This window comes from Clupea harengus, chromosome 14, assembly GCF_900700415.2.
Source record: "Clupea harengus chromosome 14, Ch_v2.0.2, whole genome shotgun sequence".
In the NCBI taxonomy this organism is placed as follows: Eukaryota; Metazoa; Chordata; class Actinopteri; order Clupeiformes; family Clupeidae; genus Clupea; species Clupea harengus.
The window spans coordinates 22,349,583-22,367,109 of NC_045165.1; the positions used below are offsets into that span (position 1 = coordinate 22,349,583).

The 17,527-nt window shown below is 45.6% G+C and overlaps 1 protein-coding gene across 6 annotated transcripts in view; it reads right to left on the reverse strand.

Annotated features, from left to right (window-relative positions):
• dlgap2a (discs, large (Drosophila) homolog-associated protein 2a) overlaps window positions 1-17,527 on the reverse strand; it is a 162,831-nt gene that overhangs the window by 46,315 nt on the left and 98,989 nt on the right. For all 6 annotated transcript variants that reach the window (XM_031580156.2, XM_031580154.2, XM_031580153.2 and 3 more), the window contains one exon: window positions 7,707-8,899. In XM_031580156.2, the coding sequence (XP_031436016.1) occupies window positions 7,707-8,899 (1,193 nt within the window). The remainder of the gene's footprint in view (window positions 1-7,706; window positions 8,900-17,527) is intronic.

Here is a 17,527-nt window from a genome sequence, read left to right on the forward strand (position 1 = left end):
CAGCAAAAGAAAACTAAATCTGTATCAATCAAGAATTGAGTTCTTATAGTAAGTAAATTCTCCCCATATCAAACGTTGTACTTAGAGTCTTAGAAAATGTTTGTTTTGTTTTCTCGTCCCAACAGAGTAATACAGAGAAAAGTCCCACTACGAAACCTCTAACAAGCCCTACTGTTTTAACAAAAGTATGAAAAACCCAGTGCAACCCACAGGAACGTTTTATGCGTAGAGGTGCTCCATGTAAGACCCTTCACCTTTTTCAAAGAGCTCATGAAAAAAACACTTAAGGGGTTTAGGACTGGAGAGTCACGACAGCACAGACAGAAAAGTAACATGTGAAAATGGACCATGCTGACCTCTTTGCTGGCGAATCTGTCCGAGCAGGAGCCGCGGTCTCCTGGGTCACAGGGAGGTAAATTGTCTCACCACTCAGAGGACAGAGAGCATCAAGTCCCACTCAGCGCCGCTGTTGCGTCAATGACTGACTCCGATAGAAAAAGTCGGGCCAGATTTTGGCATTATACAAGCACATCTTCACTTGAGGTGAACAACAGAATTCAATTACAGCGGCTACAGCAGGGGCTGAGTCAGGCTCAGTGCGAGCTTTTAGAACACACACACACACACACACACAGACACACAGACACACACACACACACACACACACACACACACGCACACACCAGACTGTAGTCGAGATGCCAACCCACATACATGCCAGACCCTAGGGTTCCAATTTGCCCTCAGGCACACTAAACACTGTAGTAGGGCAAGACACTGTGTGTGTGTCTGTGTCCCATAGCTATGGACTGTGTGTGTGTGTGTGTTTGTATGTGAGAGAGAGAGTGTGTGTATGTGTGCGTTTATATGTGTATCTGTATGCACACAAAGGGGTATACTTTGACATGTAAATGAATGACAAACTCTCTACCCAATTCCCACTCACATTGAAATCTGTTTATTTGTTGCTATTATGCCGTATTGGTGTCTCCGAGAAGAGCAAGGAGTGGGGGGGCCTTCTCCCCCTTCATTAACTGTATTGATATCAGAGTAAGCCCTTGCCCCATTGATGTCCCATCATTTCTCTCAGTATTCTTTAATGTCTAAGTGGGGGGGAATCACTGTCTTTTATTGGTGAGCTGATTTTGAGAAATTAAACTTGGTTTGCAAGCTATGCAGAAAACGTGTTGCCTGGCTGGTACAGTTTCCTAGTTGCTATGCTAGCTAGCTAGCAAGCTAAGGAAACTTTTAAATAACCTTAAACAGTTTAAATGGCTGAGTTCCTTTTGCATGAAATGATAGCTAGTTATCTAGCTGATGTTACAGTCTTCTCAATTTAACTTATACAATTAAAATAAACACTGTGAAGCTTCTCTACTTGGCCCCCAAATACATAAGATTAATTAATTTAGCAACTAATTAGTTCGTATTAACACACCCTGGCAATTGGCAACCGTTAAAAAGGCTCTCTAAACTAGAGTTAGATAGCTAGGTTAACTGTCTTGAGACCTTAACTATGACTGTGCCATGAATGAATGCCATGAATACTGCTCTATTTGAGTCACTACACTATTCCGTAGTCACTATTCCGTAACAAGCTGTTTCATGTGGGAAGGAAGACAATGAACTTGGTTGTGATTGACGACTAAGTGAGAATGTCAATTCGTCATCAATTACGGATTGTTTTCATCTGACAAATTAATGGATTTGATATGTGAAAGGGGCTTCAATGACTCCCCTCTCATTTAGCAATAATTGATTAGGCCCATCTCTCCAATCTCACTAGCATTATCTATCATGACAGCCTCTGCCTGTACAACACATCTCATCACGATAATGGACATGTGCTTTTCATTAGTAACAATACCACGCATGATCAACCAATGTGCTGGTATCTTTGATGGCATTCAAGAAAAGTGCATTCATCTCCTTCATCATATTACTTAGCATTGAGCCCTTTCTTAGCCCCGGCCTGCGTCAACACACAGAACATTCTGGCGAGGTTACTAATGGACCAGGAGTTGATCACAGCTCTAGAGAGAATAGTGTGTCATCTCCGTCACACATTCTGTCATCCTTTTGAAACCACCGGCTGTGATGTGGTACAGTGCCAATAGGCAAGCTTTTGACATCCGCTAATGATTGTCATTATAAAGCTGATGACAGGGTTTGGCAGCTGCCCGGCAACGACACGGGTCAACAGGGTGGAAAAAGGAAGATGAAAGAAAGGTCAGAGAGTTCGGGTTGATTTTTTTAAGCACCAGAATGACCGTGACAACACAGTTCAAATGTGGGTGCTATTTAAAAACCACAGTGCAAAAATCTCATTTAGTTTAACAGTAAGTAGAGTCAAACACGATATTAGTAAGCAACTCAAGTGACCAAAAAATAACAAATTGACATTTGAAAGCCCATAATCATCCCAACAGACAGTTGCTTACTCATAAAGAGAAAAATTCTACTGTGTCAATAATGGAGAGACCCAGGTATTTAATGGGAAGAATTAGGACAGAAGTGAACACTTCTTTGCCTTTTGGCCATAATTCTCATTTAGCAGTAGCCAAAGGCGTTCATTCTGTTATTATTCCAACACATTAACATCAAACAGCCTGAATAACTGTTTACTAAATGACCCCAGTTCTCACACACAACTTCATATTCAGCAGTTATAATAATACAATGGGTCAAAAACTACACCTGTGTGACTGACCTATGATATGAGCTGGATGCAAATCCATCTATGTCTATGAGTCAGCCGTGACTGACAGATAATGCAGCGTTTGTAAGTCCCCTTCATGGGACTTTATGCAATGTCAACATCAAGTGTTGCCTTGCCAGTGTAACCATCTCCTCTCCGCATGTACCACACGTTTCCTTATGAACACACTCGCCCACACATACGCACAGTACACATTCGGATGAAAGCTCCCCCACATAAACACACACAGAGGACAAACATGCACTGTGTAAACACTGAAGTCTTTGGGTTAATTAAGTCTTCGAGGAGTTTGATATTTTTAGACGTTTAATTAAAGAAAAAATGCCAGAGGACAGGTGCAAGCTGTGGTGAGATTTGTTTAATTTGAAATCAGTGATAAAGTGGAGAGATTGGAGGGCAGTAGAAGAAGAAGAAGAAGAAGAAGAAGAAGAAGAAAATGCATTCCCATCTGAAGTCATTCATCTTTCAGTCACAGTATGAAGCCACTCTGAAAGATGTGCAACTTAAAATGAAGCCTTTGCTCATACCCCCAAATCACAAGCCCTTGGTTAGACGCTAAGTGCTAAGCTAAGTGTGCATTTGTGAAGGGGAGCAGAGAAGGCATTTGGGCATGTGTGTGTAGTTGTGTGTGTGTGGGAGTTCATGTATGTTCATCCTTCCTGAGGGAGGTGTGGCTCTACTGTAGTTCCAGATGCAGTTTGGCAAGTCAATTCCGCTGAGGCGATCTTGCGATGACAACGCGACTAAAGCTGATGACAAGCGGGCCGGCCTCCTGTGGCCGAGGCAGAAGGCAACGGTACCAGGGCTTACATAAGGATGTCACAGACTCCTCACATGCTGGTGGGTAGGTGGGGGATTGAAACCCTCCTTTCTCCCCCTCCCCTTCCCCCTCTTGATGCCTCACAATCTTGCCCTCGGATTGGATGAGGCTTGCTGGCTCTGACTTGCTCCCCTCGTGCCAAGACACATCAGGACCTCCTCGAGGTTTCAGAGGGCCTTTGATGTCTGTGGAGGCACTAATGCCTGGGCAAAACTGTCACTGTCACTCGTTTCTCTTCCTCTCTCCAGCTCCATCTCTCTCTCTTTCTCTCTTTCTCTCTCTCTCTCTCTCTCTCTCTTTCTCTTTCTCTCTCTCTCTCTCTCTCTCTCTCTCTCTCTCTCGTGTCTACTTATACAGGGCATGGTTATTGCAGTGAGACTAACAAAGCCGTGAGAGACCATGTTTTCATCACACACATGCGTACGCATGCACGCACACCGCTCGAGAGGACACAGAGAACACAGCTCTCCGTATCCACGACAACAAGAAGCTGAGCTTTATTGAGTCATTGTCAGGCCTCACCCTGGGAGAAGCCCTATGCTTTCTGCCTGAGCTGCAGTTTAGCTTGTCTTTCATCACGAGGCGCCTATTTCTCCTTCTCTTTCCCTCTGAACTGATCACCTTTGGCAAGTCAATATGGTAATTAACTGGCTTATTAAATCCTACCGCAATGCCCAATCAGCAAAACTATCAAAGCCTAATTGTCACTTTGTACTCTTCGCAGGGGAGCTGCGTTTACGTGGAAAACTGAATTAATTCGGCAACCAAAAAAATGGCATTATAAAATGCTTTTTTATGGTAGGGAATTTTAAAGAGGAGCTACATTTAGCTTGTTGGATCACTGGATCACTAAATATGCCTCTCTACACACTGGATCATTAAAAAATGCCTCTCTCTACACTGGATCACTAAATATGCCTCTCTCTATACACTGAATCACTAAATATGCCTCTGTCACCCTGACTAATAGCTGCACTTCACAGCCATTTCTTCTAGTGCTGAAAACGTGCCAGTCAAGACTAGTTTACAGTTAACAGTTAAAAACAGTTTACAGAGCTGTTGTGTGGATTTGTCCTGTTCTATTTATGCTGTGATAATGAAACAAAAAAATAGGGGGGGGAGGGTTTCTACACTACACTATAATTCACAAGCAATAAACTAAATTTACCTTGAATTTCCATGAACTAGCTCTCTGTGCATTGTATATCAGACTAATAGTTTTGGTATGTTAATGCACAGCAAGAGGGGTCTATTGGCATATCAATCCAAAATGTTTCACCATTGCACAAAAACACTTTTTCAAAGCCTTCCTATAGCATGTCAAAACAGTAAATATTGGACCACACAGCATGGACTAGTGGCACTCGACTGGGATGATTGCTCTGGTGGGAAAGAGGAATTCCAGTGAGAGTGACGGGAAGATGTCACCTTGCTGATGGGACAATGAACCCAGAGAGACTCGAGAGCCATTGGAGCTGCCGCAGCAGGAAGCAAATGAGACGGGAGATGAAAGAGTAGGATAGTCAAGGTAAGAGGGACAAAATGATACAGAGATGGAAAACAGGGTGAGTGAGTGAGAGAAAAGGGGGCTGAGGGACACCTTAATCTACAGAGAGATCCAGAGAGAATGGATAGATAAGAGAAAGAGAGTGAGAGAGAGAGAGTAAGTGAGCCATGCGGACATGGAAGTTGATAGAGACAGTGAGTGTAAGAAGAGGAGGGAGAAGAGAGAGAGAGAGAGAGAGAGAGAGAGAGAGAGAGAGAGAAAGGGTGCCAGTGCCCAGAGGGGAGCAGATTTGAGAGTGTAAACGAGGTGGCAGGTGGTGATGAGCCTGGCTGTTGGCACTGGCTCACCCTCTTTCTCACTTAATTTAACACTTTATTGCGCCGCCACCTCTAGCGCCTGAATCAAGCCTCCCATTCCAAAGGAAGCGACGGGGCTGCAAAGGGGGCGGGAAGTTCAGGTGGAAGAATAATTGGGGACTAATTTGTGGAACCGCTCCGCCAATGATGCAGTACCATCTCCGGTGATAGTCGTAATTGTCAGCAGTTCTGATTTGAACCAAGGCAGCAACGTTGTGTTTTTTCGTCCCTTGTGGCTGTAGCATCCAGTGACGATGAAAATAAATCAGTGGTCCTCACACAGACCCCCTCATGCTGGCCACACTTGGTGGCTTGGTGGAGACACAGAGCGGACACAGGTGGACTCGCTCTGCAGGGTCTCAAGTGCTCTCTAGAGTTGTCATCAGCGAGGTGAATTGTGCCTCTAGTGGTTTGGAATGTGAAAAGAAGCCCAGTTACTCTGCATAAAAAGTGGGGACGATGCAAATACGTGTAGCTAACTAAATAAATAAATGAATGAATGAATGAATGAATGAATGAAGAAAGGCACATAGCAACAAGCTTGTGGACGTTTAAAAGTCACCCTTCCTAATGCCCCATCCTTGAATAACAATTCAATCTACCTGCCTGACTGCCCTTGTTGATGAAAGCTGACCAAAATAGGACCTTTATTTTCTTTCATTTTGGCCCAATGTGAATCCAAAGACCTTTCGGGTGACTTACATCAAAGACAGAGCATGAATTCCCCCGGGACCCTGAGTCACCGCGGCTGCATTGATAATGGGACCCAAATATAGCCCAGTGATATACTGCAGTGCTATTTCTGGAGCCAAGTGTTTATCAACCCCCAAAATGCAATTAAGTCCCCAACAGAGGAATATGTGCAGTGCTGTGCAGGTAGCTTTGAGAGAACAACTGTGTACACAGCTTTTCACTGTGCAATGACCCCATAATGGTTCCTTGGTTTCAATTCTCATTTAAGAAAAACAACAATCAACACAGTAAAACAAATAAACAGAGATTTTTAACGACTTCCAGACCGTGCCTGCATAAATTGACATTGAGGCATTTTGCTCAATCTGATTAACCAGTATAGAGGGAAACAAAGCACTTCATGAGGGATAATCAGGTAATTATCACAGAACAATCTGTTTAAGAAAAACAGCAGCGCCAGATAGAGCTCCCTCGCAGCATCCCATTAGGCTGACAGACATGGTCTTATTAGACATTAGACACTGACATCACGGTGTATAGTCTATAAATTAGACTCCGTCATCAGACTATACAGCATCAGACCTGAGCAGCATGGGATGTGTAGTAAGAAAAAGACCTCCATGTTGCCACCGGTGATTCCTGTAACGCTCGAGTCCTCCGGCAACAGTGTCGCCTCCATGGTGGCACCTTAAAGCCTTAAAAATCCTGCACACGGCTAAAACGATTACCCGAGGCATCCAAGTGCATAATAATGATTAGGTTTGGATTGATCCCCATGCATTTAATCCTCTGTTATTCACCTTGTTTGACAGAATAAAATGCCTTGATAAGAGGTAAGCATTCTCACACGACAGCACACTCTTACAGATACGATACCAGGCAACATAAAGGAGAAACCAGCACCAGTCAAAAGCCTGAACAGGTAACTGACAACGAGAGAGTCATTAATTGCTTCCATTTGGTCATCAATTCTATAGTTCACCCTATTACGCACACTTAGAAATAATATGGAGCCATAAGCATTTACCACTCAAAGAGCTTCACTGCTCCTGATGTGAACTCACTGCTAATGTCGGATATGGTTAGGATTATGAAATGCCCGGCGCTGACTATAAAATCACAAGCTCTTGCTGACCAGTTAATGCAAGTCAAATTGCCCCATTGTTTGCAATATTTCCATTCTCACTAGCAGAGCCTGTAAATCCTTCTCCCTTTCTGGATTTACTCAATGCACTTTAGCCCTCCCAGTTACTGTGTAGGCAACTGTAAACAGCTAAAATGACACTCCAAGATATAAAGTCACCACTACCTTTAAATAGTGCAGAATATCTTTGTTCAGATTTATAGTATAATAAAATATTGAATGAGCTGACTACTGTGGTCAATTGAGGTCAAACGATTGCCTCCCTCTGTTCTACCGGAGCAGTATTCATTATCTCGTGGCTTCATCTCTCACAACGAACGGCAGGAACTGACCTGAGGTGAACTGAAGGAACTGAAGTGTGCTTTGCATACCTCCAGGGTGAGAGCAAGTGCAAATAGTCAGTCAGTACTGACACTTGAAAGACAACAGGAACCATTCAAAAAAACGCAATTCCCCAAAGCACTCACCTGCAGGTAATGACAAGCCCTCAAGGAGGGCTTCAGGTCCTGAGGCATTACAGGTTTCTCCAGGTTTAGGGAGGACTTCCTGTAAGCCTCCTTGGCCTGGCTGACGGTGAGAGTGGACCAGGAGCTCCTCTTCATGAACTTCCCCTCAGGCGCCATGGCCATGCTCTCGCAGGCTGAGCACTTGACGTCGTTGTTGCTCTTGGATGTTTTCAACGAGAGGTCGCCAAAGTGGCTCTGCACTGCGTCCGGGTAGCAGTGGCTGATGTGATCCACGTGGTGGCGGCTCATGACGCTGGGCGTCCGGTATGTGCTGTCACTGTCCAGGTTGTCATCGGAGCTCCACCAGCCGGCCATGCCTGAGCGGTGCTTGGAGTCCGGCTTGCGCTCCTTGCTCTTGCTCCGCTTGCTGTGTTTGTGGTGGCTATGGCCGTGGTGGTGGTGGCCGTGGTGGTGGTGGTGGCCGCCGCCGTCGGATCGCGAGTCGCCCTTTGTGCCGTTCATCTTGGACGAGCCCTCCAGCGAGTGAGACTTGGTGAAGAGCTTCTGCACAGAGTGCACCAGGTGCCGGATGCGCCCGGGGCTCTCGTTGCGCTGCTCGCTGGTGGCCGTGGTGGACGTGCGCTGGTACTGGAGTGTGTGGAAGCCGTCGCGGTGGATGGGCAGCTGCTTCTCGAACTGGTCCAGCAGGTTGGCCGGGATGCGGTTCATCTTGCCGCTGCCTCCACCGCCACCGCCACCGCCACCACCACCACCACCACCACCACCCCCACCGCCCCCGCTGCTGCCGCCGACGCCACTGCTGCTCCCGCCGGCGTGCGACGTGGAGCAGTCGTCCCGCGAGCCCTCGTGGTGCGAGCTGTAGTGCATCCGGGGGAAGGTGCTGCTGGAGACGTGATCCGAGGCCATGGAGACGGGCATCACCATGCACTCGGAGTGGATGGAGCTGCGCGGCGAGCAGCGGTGGTGGTCCAGCGGGCAGCTCTCGGTGGGGCTGAGCAGGTAGGACTGGCGGGGATCGACTGGCCCATGCTGCAGGTGGTCGAAGGCGTGCTCGCAGTCGGAGATGCCGCACGTGTGCGCTGACGAGATCTGTAGCTGAGGCCGGCCGCCAGATAGACCCTTCATATTCTTGGGAGGGGGAGAGTAGCTGTCTTCATCGAAGTACTGGGATGGCGACCATGAATACTGCTGGTCTGAGAATGGAAAAGAGATGGCAATGTCAGAAACAGATGCTGCCCTTGAAAGGATCTCAGTCTTAATATAAGATATTTGATATGTGCATACAGGTACAGCTTTTGAGAAAAATACAAGATGTTGGTTTTGAAACATGGAAAGCGCAGTCATGAAATGTCACAAGCACTAGTTTTTCACCCACCCTCCCTGCCATTCTACCCTCTCCCCTTTTTCTCTCCTGTCTGTTCGTGCCAGACAGCGAGGGACAGCTAGCAGCTACCAATTCCATTTATCCGCTGCAAAGTAAAATAATAGCCTATCATTTGGGGAGCGAGGCATCATCCGTCAAAGCCAGCTTTAGGGAGAGAGAGCGCTTTTGAGGTGCATCAGCGGACGTCCTTGAGAGGCAGCACCACAAGATTAAAACTACATCCCCCGTAATCTTTCATCAAGGGCACACACTGGTAGCCCACGTTTAACTTAATCAGAGGAAAAACTGTACCCCCATACAGACCACTGTTCTCCAGTTCTGCAGGACTATTCCCTGATAAACACGTCAAGAGGTCACTAAGGTAAGATGATTTATCAAAAGCAGTCATCAAACCTCAGGAGTTGGTCTGAGCTGGTATGCTTCTATAATTTGCAATGCAAAATGAGGAGATAAGATATACCACTGAGAATATTCTTGCCCTTAGGTTATGCAAACCCCAATCAATATAACCTTTTTTTTTACATGTAGGTATATACCTCAATGTGCTAAAGTCAGTTATTTATAATCCTCTATTTTAGAGTTAAAACAACATTGAAGGTCAGAGTTTATCTAGTACACAGTAAAATGGATAGGGATACAATTTGATAAGCCCTCTCATACTGTGGCAATTCAAACTGTGGGAACGAGGCAGATATTGGTTTGGGCCTTAAAGATTCTTTTAATGAGAAGGATTAAAATGTACCTTCAGACGTGGGAGGGTTCTAGCTGTAAAAAAACAAACTGCCTAGATATGTTCATAGATTGATTCCATTCTCTGACAATAAGTATTTGGATAGTACTTCATCAACTGCAGTTAGTAAATCAGGTCAGATTGATGGGAGCTGCCAGCTTTGAAGCCTGTGTTCCAGCACCCACCACAGACTGTTCCAGTAAAGAAGAAAAAACCACGTGAAAAATCACTCATCCCCAAAAAGCGTCACTGGAGAGCTGCACTCACAGAAACCTGCAGAGGCAGTGAAACCGCCACCTTTTGAAGGGAAGGTTATTTTTTAAAGGGACGTGTAGAAATGGACATTTTGTGTCGACGGGGGCATGTTTTAATCTAGTGAAAACCCAGGGACCACAGGTGAACAGCTCTCCAAGACACAGCATTAGGATATTTGATTCGATATTTACGGACATCTCCAAAGAGACAGAGAAGACAGAGCCAGAGATTTTCAATTCCCTGAAACCCAGCATGCTTTAGTGAACACCCAGCCACATTAATGGGCCATGTTGAGTAACAATGAATGATAATGAAAAACAGGGGGAAATGCAAATCTGGGCTTTAAAAAAAAAAAAAAAAAGATTCCAACAAAATAGAAGCAAGCTGTGATCAGTCCCTCTGGTGTCCAAAATCACAAATGAGAATGTCTGCAAATTGGAGCAGAAGCACTCCAATTACCACAACTCCCTAAGATGGATCACATGCTAAATTATAGGACTGAGGATTCTGCAGAGTGACCTCCTGGTTGAAGTTTCTGTGCAGTGACCACTGGACACTGGACTGGATTTTTGCTCTAGGGTGACATCCCTTTGGGTTATGCAACGCTCCATGCTTCAACCCCACTCGCTTGGATTTGTCTCTTTTCTCTGTGTATGCAGGGGACAGCATGGGATTGGGAGGCTGATACCCAAAGTTAGTCTTGAATATTTACAGTGGCTGCTGAGCCATACTTCTGGGAACTACACAGAGAGTAAGGCTTCGCTGTGACTCCCATCGGAACTACACAGAGAGTAAGGCTTCGATGTGACTCCCATCGGAACTACACAGAGAGTAAGGCTTCGCTGTGACCCCCCATCGGAACTACACAGAGAGTAAGGCTTTGCTGTGACTCCCATCGGAACTAGACAGAGAGTAAGGCTTTGCTGTGACTCCCATCGGAACTACACAGAGAGTAAGGCTTCGCTGTGACTCCCATCGGAACTACACAGAGAGTAAGGCTTCGCTGTGACTCCCATCGGAACTACACAGAGAGTAAGGCTTCGCTGTGGCTCCCATCAAACAAGATCAGACTCTAGGAGGAGAGTGAATAACAGGAAGGAAAAAAGAACCCTGGGTGTTCGCTGCCTTTTTCTGGCAAACTCTGGAAATACCAATGTCATGGCATCCATAAACACAAGGCACGGGAGATTGAAGTGAAATCAATCAATGGCCTCAGGAACTTTAACTTCCCTTAACGACCTTTGGTTATTCATTTATGCTTTTCAGAAAATGAGCCTTTGTTTATAATGTCAGAATGTGCTTGCTCTCTGTCCTCTCTCTCGATAGCGTGTGTCGATTCTGCTGCATTTATTAGCCGTCATTAAGTTTGCATAGGAAGGAATATCATTGCACATCATTTGGACTGTCTCCAAACAGTAAGAGGCTTTGCACATAAACACTGCCGTCATAACCGAGACAAAGCACTGGGATCAATGTGCGCTCATCGTCACAAATGTCACAAGAGCCAACTGCTCTAACTAAGGAGTGTGGGGGGAGGCTGGCAACAGATCCTGACAAACTGCATCCATGTTCAGCACTTTTAGCATGATCCCAATGATCTGAATGTTACTACTGCAGTATTCCATACCTGCCTCAATCATCAGGCATCACTGAGGAAAGTGGATTCAACAGGACAAACCGCTTTCTAACCCTCCACAAAACTCCCAACTCACCCAAGTCTGACCAACATCCATTTCTGACTAACGTTTATATTTCATCCTACTTTTGCTCATATGTTGCACTTCGCCACTAAATAAAGGACATTGTGCTTATTCCACCATTTGACCATTTAAATAGGGATGTATCTGCTTAGAGTGAGTGTGAAAGGACCTTTCTTTCTTTTGGACCAGTGACTGCACCTGAAAACAAAGTTAAAGGATAATTGAGCCAAAAACAAACTTTGACGCTAAAGTACGCAACCTTCAGATTTGGCAGAGCTTCGGTTTTCGAGCTATAAAAAAGCTGCTCTGGCAGATGTGGCGTTCTGCTGTGATAAGATACCAGAGAGACCAAAGATTACAACACAATATAAACAAAGATATATCATGGATCTAACCCACTTTGTTTTTTGCATTTACTACAGTATGTCTAGTATAGTAATTACTATAGTATTTTCTGTGTTGATTCAAGCAAAATGCTATAGCTGGTTCAGCTTTCATGCATCTAGCTGGGTTCCTTTGACAAGGCCTTGGAAGTCAGCAAGGACACTGACATTTCTATTTGGCTCAACAACACCAGTTGTCCCTAAAAGCTGGACACCAAATCTTCATCGTGTGTAAACAAAGCAATCAATAAAGCTGCTTGATTATCCATCTCTCAAAAGGTTAAAGGCACTCTCCCTGGAATTTGCCTCTTTCATTAGAAAATCAAAGGGGGAAGATTGTGTCCTTAACCCCTGGGGTACTGATAATAGTCCCGGCAATTAGATTTCAGGGAGAGAAGGTACACATGCAGCGGTGCACCCTCTTCTCTGGTCTGGTGCTTCAGATCATCGCAACCAACAGAGAGACTCTAATGGACAATCTCAGTCTGTGACAGTGTTTGGCTAGATCACCTCTATGCTTTGTGATTGCTGCCAACCAACATTACTGGACACTGGACAAATCACATCAATGCCAGGAAGGTCCCAAACAAAGAAGTGGGTTCCTATAAAGAAACATTGTGCTCCTCCAACCCCCAAAGACTTTAGTCAGCAAAGCCAATGAAGGTGGGCCTTGTCTCTAGCCACAGAGAGGCATTTGAATTGAAATGAGCTTTCACAGTAATAATGTATTTCCATTGTCTCATATGAACTCTTCCTCCAGGGTGTGGACAGCCATTGTAATTAAATGTCCCTGGTTTTAGGTGACATCGACAATTAGGCGAGCATTCAAAAAGATTTACTTTCTTTCTCACTGTAGCAGAGCAGTTCCCGCTATCAATGTTCTGCTACAGCACAGTGGTAACTCTGTTACTTATACCCCTTATGCACAAGTCCTTCAACCCACTCAAACCTAGGTAAAAAAATACTGGCTTTTTTGTAATCTCAAAATGATCCCTACTCCTTGTGCTCACACCCAACCAATATAGCAGGGATGCTGAGCACCACTTTTTTAAACAGCGCACAGGAGTGGTAGCGGGCACATCTCATTCAAGCTGATTCACCATACCCTCTCTTTTTTTCTTCCTTTGTGTTTTTTTTTCCTGCTCTTGGCTGCTGTTTAAATGCCTCTTAGGAATCATGGGAGCATTGTGGGTGTACTGGCTGCTGGACTGCCTCCGTCGCCCTCAGCTTTCTCCTGTTGCGCTGCCCTGCCGTGTCTATTCACAGATCTGGCCTGCCGCCTCTCGCTCTCCGACTGGATGAAGACGGATGTGCGTATGCCCACTGCGTGATAACAGCGTGAGATGGTGCAATCAACCCCCCCCCTTCCATTCACTCCCCCATGCCCAACACCCTCCATCTCCCTCTCGGCAGGGGGTGTGGGCAGATGCCGGCGGCACTGAAATGACACCGTCTTCGGGCGTGAGAGAGGGAGAACGGAGACAGGCAATCGCAAAACTGCCGTGCAGGGGGAACCTTTTGTTATCCGGGCCGAGGTAATTCGCCACTCGCTTGTGTTGTCAGATGGAAAAAGGGGATATTTTCCCGGGTGATCAAACGACAATTGGCCACATGAGCACATCCATCAAACAGTATAATCAGGTCTCGGGATATTATACTGGGGCTGCTTGCCTAGCGGGGTGGTGATACTTGACATCGGTCTGTGCGTTAAGAGTTACGTAACATCTTTTACATACAATTTCAATGGAACACAGCAATGAGTACCTCGCACTCATTCAGAAACACTGTGATATTGTTCACTACCTGAAAAAGATATAAAGAATGAGGCAAAATAATAGATACCCTGTACCCTTGGTAATGTGTACACAAGGATACCATAAAGGCACACTTAAGGTGCACATAACAGCCTCTTAATGCAGGTAATGCAGATTCTCCCAACCAGCACGATACAAGTGTACTTCGCCTGATGAACCACACAAATAAGAGCACTCAGGGATGTCAAACAGATGGAACAGTTGAATCGGCTCTCCCGTCTCCATCACATGTGTGCTTAAAAACCAGCTCTCCTACTGAGAACTCTCCTCCTACTCTATCTCTGAGAGGCCTAACATGCAGAACTATCAAACCTAACACCTTATCCCTGCAATCTTTCTGACATGGACGGAAATTACCAGAACAACCCTTTGTTACCTTCCCTTTACTTTTCAAAAATGCTCCATTTGTAGAACTCTCAGTCACACACCAAGGGCGGTCTTAAACCACACACCCCCCATACCTGCTGTGACAGATAATGAATGAGTGATAAGCAGAGTGGCTGAATGCACAAATGCTTATCATAAAGACGGAATTAGCAGCGTGACGACAGTGTGTGTTATCAGTGCTTCGCTCAGCTCTCTGTGGCAAAGGCACTGTCAAGAGACCCGAACGTCGTTCATTGTTCTGTGGTGGTGTGGATGGGAACAGGCCTGGACGATGCTACTGAGGAAACAAGTGTTTCATTCCCAGTTGAAAACAACACAGGATTTTGTACTCAAAAAAGTATGATTCAGGTGGAATTACACTTGTTTGTTTTACAATTACAATTGTTTGTCTGTTATTTTGCTGGTGACGAAGACGCTGGCTACAGCTGAGGTGAGAGGCACTCCTAACTTCTGGCACATCAAAGTTGAGCCTCGTGCGAACACATATCACATCTTTCTTCTGGAGTTTTCCAAAGCCATTTTCCACAGGAAACCCCTTGTGTGAGTAATTCTCTTATGTAATGTTCAAGGATGCACTCGCGGCCAAGAATCTCGACAAAGCCGAAAATAAGACGTGTGGTTGCCATGGAGACCAATGCTCAAACTCCGCAGCTTCTCCGCGGCAGAGAGCTGGGCGTCAGATCTTCCTCCAGAAATTCTGAAAAAGAAAAATCTAGCCGTGAACGTCTGCCACACCCCTAAAGGTTTGCCACGCATAAACTTAGGTCTTGACACGCATGTTACATATGTATCATTCATGACGTATGGTAGATGGCTGAAATTAAGTCGCAGTCACAGTCTTATATCCATATCTAAGTCATGGTTCATTATTTGGAGTTCAGGTTAGCACCGTCCAGTGCACCCTCCCTTCCCACACATCTCTTACACAGAGACACATTGAAAATCCCAGCTTAGCGGTGATCTAATTTCCCCTCTCCCTCCTACCTTGCAATGGGGTTTTGGGGGATGTTAATGACTTTAAAAATGGGACTGATAGACACTTAGGTCAGATCAGTGTCCTCTTTTAAAAAGCACCTCATACAGCAGACTCACTGGAAGGGAGTTAGTGTGCTAAATAATATGCTTTGATGCTATCTCGCTCATATCTGTGACTTTGTCTGAGGGAGCTTAATAGATAGAGATGTGAGGGGGAGAAAAAAAAGATCTGGCTGCAGTTGTCAGTGACAGCTGCTAAATGAGTGAATCACAACACGAAGTGTAATGATTGTGTAGATTGGGGAAAGAACTGACGAATGAAAATACAACACTTGCACGCACACACACACTCACACACACACACATATACAGACACAAACATTCACACAAATGTTTCAAATGAGGGAGAGGCAGTGGCCGCAAGGGTAGAAGGAGGAAAGCACATCTCACTGTGAAATTTAATTAGTGTAAGTGGAGGGGCCTAGTTCTTTACAGGCTGTTTTAGTGGCAGTGAAAGGAAAAGACTGCTATTGACCTCGTGCAAAGAACACCCCAAATGAATAATACAAAGGAAAATTTACCACATCTCCCACATGCGACTCCCAGACAACAAAGAGCACTTCATGAAACGCTGTTGATAACCTTGTTGAGCGTCGGCTCTCAAGAACAGTCAACACTGCTTTGACACTGCATTTATAGAAAGGCAAAAAAAAGAAGGGTTTTGTTCCTTCCATGTTGGACATCTTAGCGCAAAAACAAAAAACACGCAGCCACGCGTCTCATGCCAATCTTTTCCCAGGCGCTACGAGATTCGGCACGACTGCAACAAAGTCATTAACAGCAAGACATCTCCCGCGGGAGGGGCGTCATACAGTGCTCACCGAGTCAATTTGCCTGGTGAAGCGTTTTCGACGAAACAGCGATTGGCACACCTAAGAGAGGAAGATGCGCTGCAAATTTCATTACTGGAGATCATGCCAGCTTGTGTAACATCGTTATCGGCTCCCTGGGCTCCGGAGGCAACACAGAGGCAAAGTAAATGTCCTAACTGAGAGATTGTTTCCCTCTGTGGTGGCAAGCATTAAAAAAAAAAAAAAAAAAAAAACTAAATATGATGGCGAGGGCATTTCATCTGTTGTACTATGCTACACATCTGGGTTATACCCTGCACCACTATGGATGATACTGACAGAAGTGGGATGTGACTGTGTCTTTTAATGGGTCCATGCCTGTTTTTGTAAGAGGGGGAGAGGGAGTGTTCGGCAGCAAGGAAACAGCAAAGAATGGGATGCTATGTCAGTGGGGGTCGCCCAGCGGGAGAATGTTGAGATGTTGACTTCTGACATCATTGTTGCACCTGACCAAACACATCCCAAAACAATACCACACTAGAGCACCTCAGCACAGAGCTTTTTGCACACCTCTCCACCTCTCCTCACCTCAGAATACTACATGCCACCAGCTGCATGGCCAAACGTCCTCAATCCACAACTGCTGAAGTGTCCCTGGCGCCTGCTGGACTAATGAGAGATACTAACAGAGGAGGGTGAAGCAGAACTCACACGAAGCGACACTCTCCACGTCCTCTTTTGTCACACATTATTCTACACCAACCTCCACATCAGCGGGCCTGGCTGAGTGCAGTGCTGCGGACACATGGGCGAGAGTGACAGGGCAATCTATAGCCCCATTTAAAAGGACAGGATGGGGTTGAGCGTGAGGGGTGGCAGGTCCTGCGGGCTGGCTGCCAGTGTCTGTAAAAAAAGCCCGTCCTCGTCCACTTCTCCCTGGAGCCACGTAAGAAACCCAGACACCTCCCAGAGGTCTCTTTGTCTTTCTTTTTATTTAGATTTTCTTTTCTTCTGTCTGTCTGTCTTTCTCTCTCTCTCTCTGCACTCACATGCCCTTTTAAAAACTGTCCTCTTTCTTCAGTCCTATTTCTTATTCTCATTACGTTGCCTCTTTCTTCCATCGGTTCTTTTTACCTTTTCACCTGTCTGTGCACTGAGGTGAGTGACACAACTCGACTGATGTATTATTTGCATGCATTTCAGAAATATTACACTGGACAGAATGAGCAAATCAAGTGAATGGGCATGTGGAAACGACTGACCATAGATTAGTATAGAGGGAAATTAAAAGCTGTGAGAGAGGATGACAGAAAGGCAGAGACAGGGATAGAAAAGGAGAGGG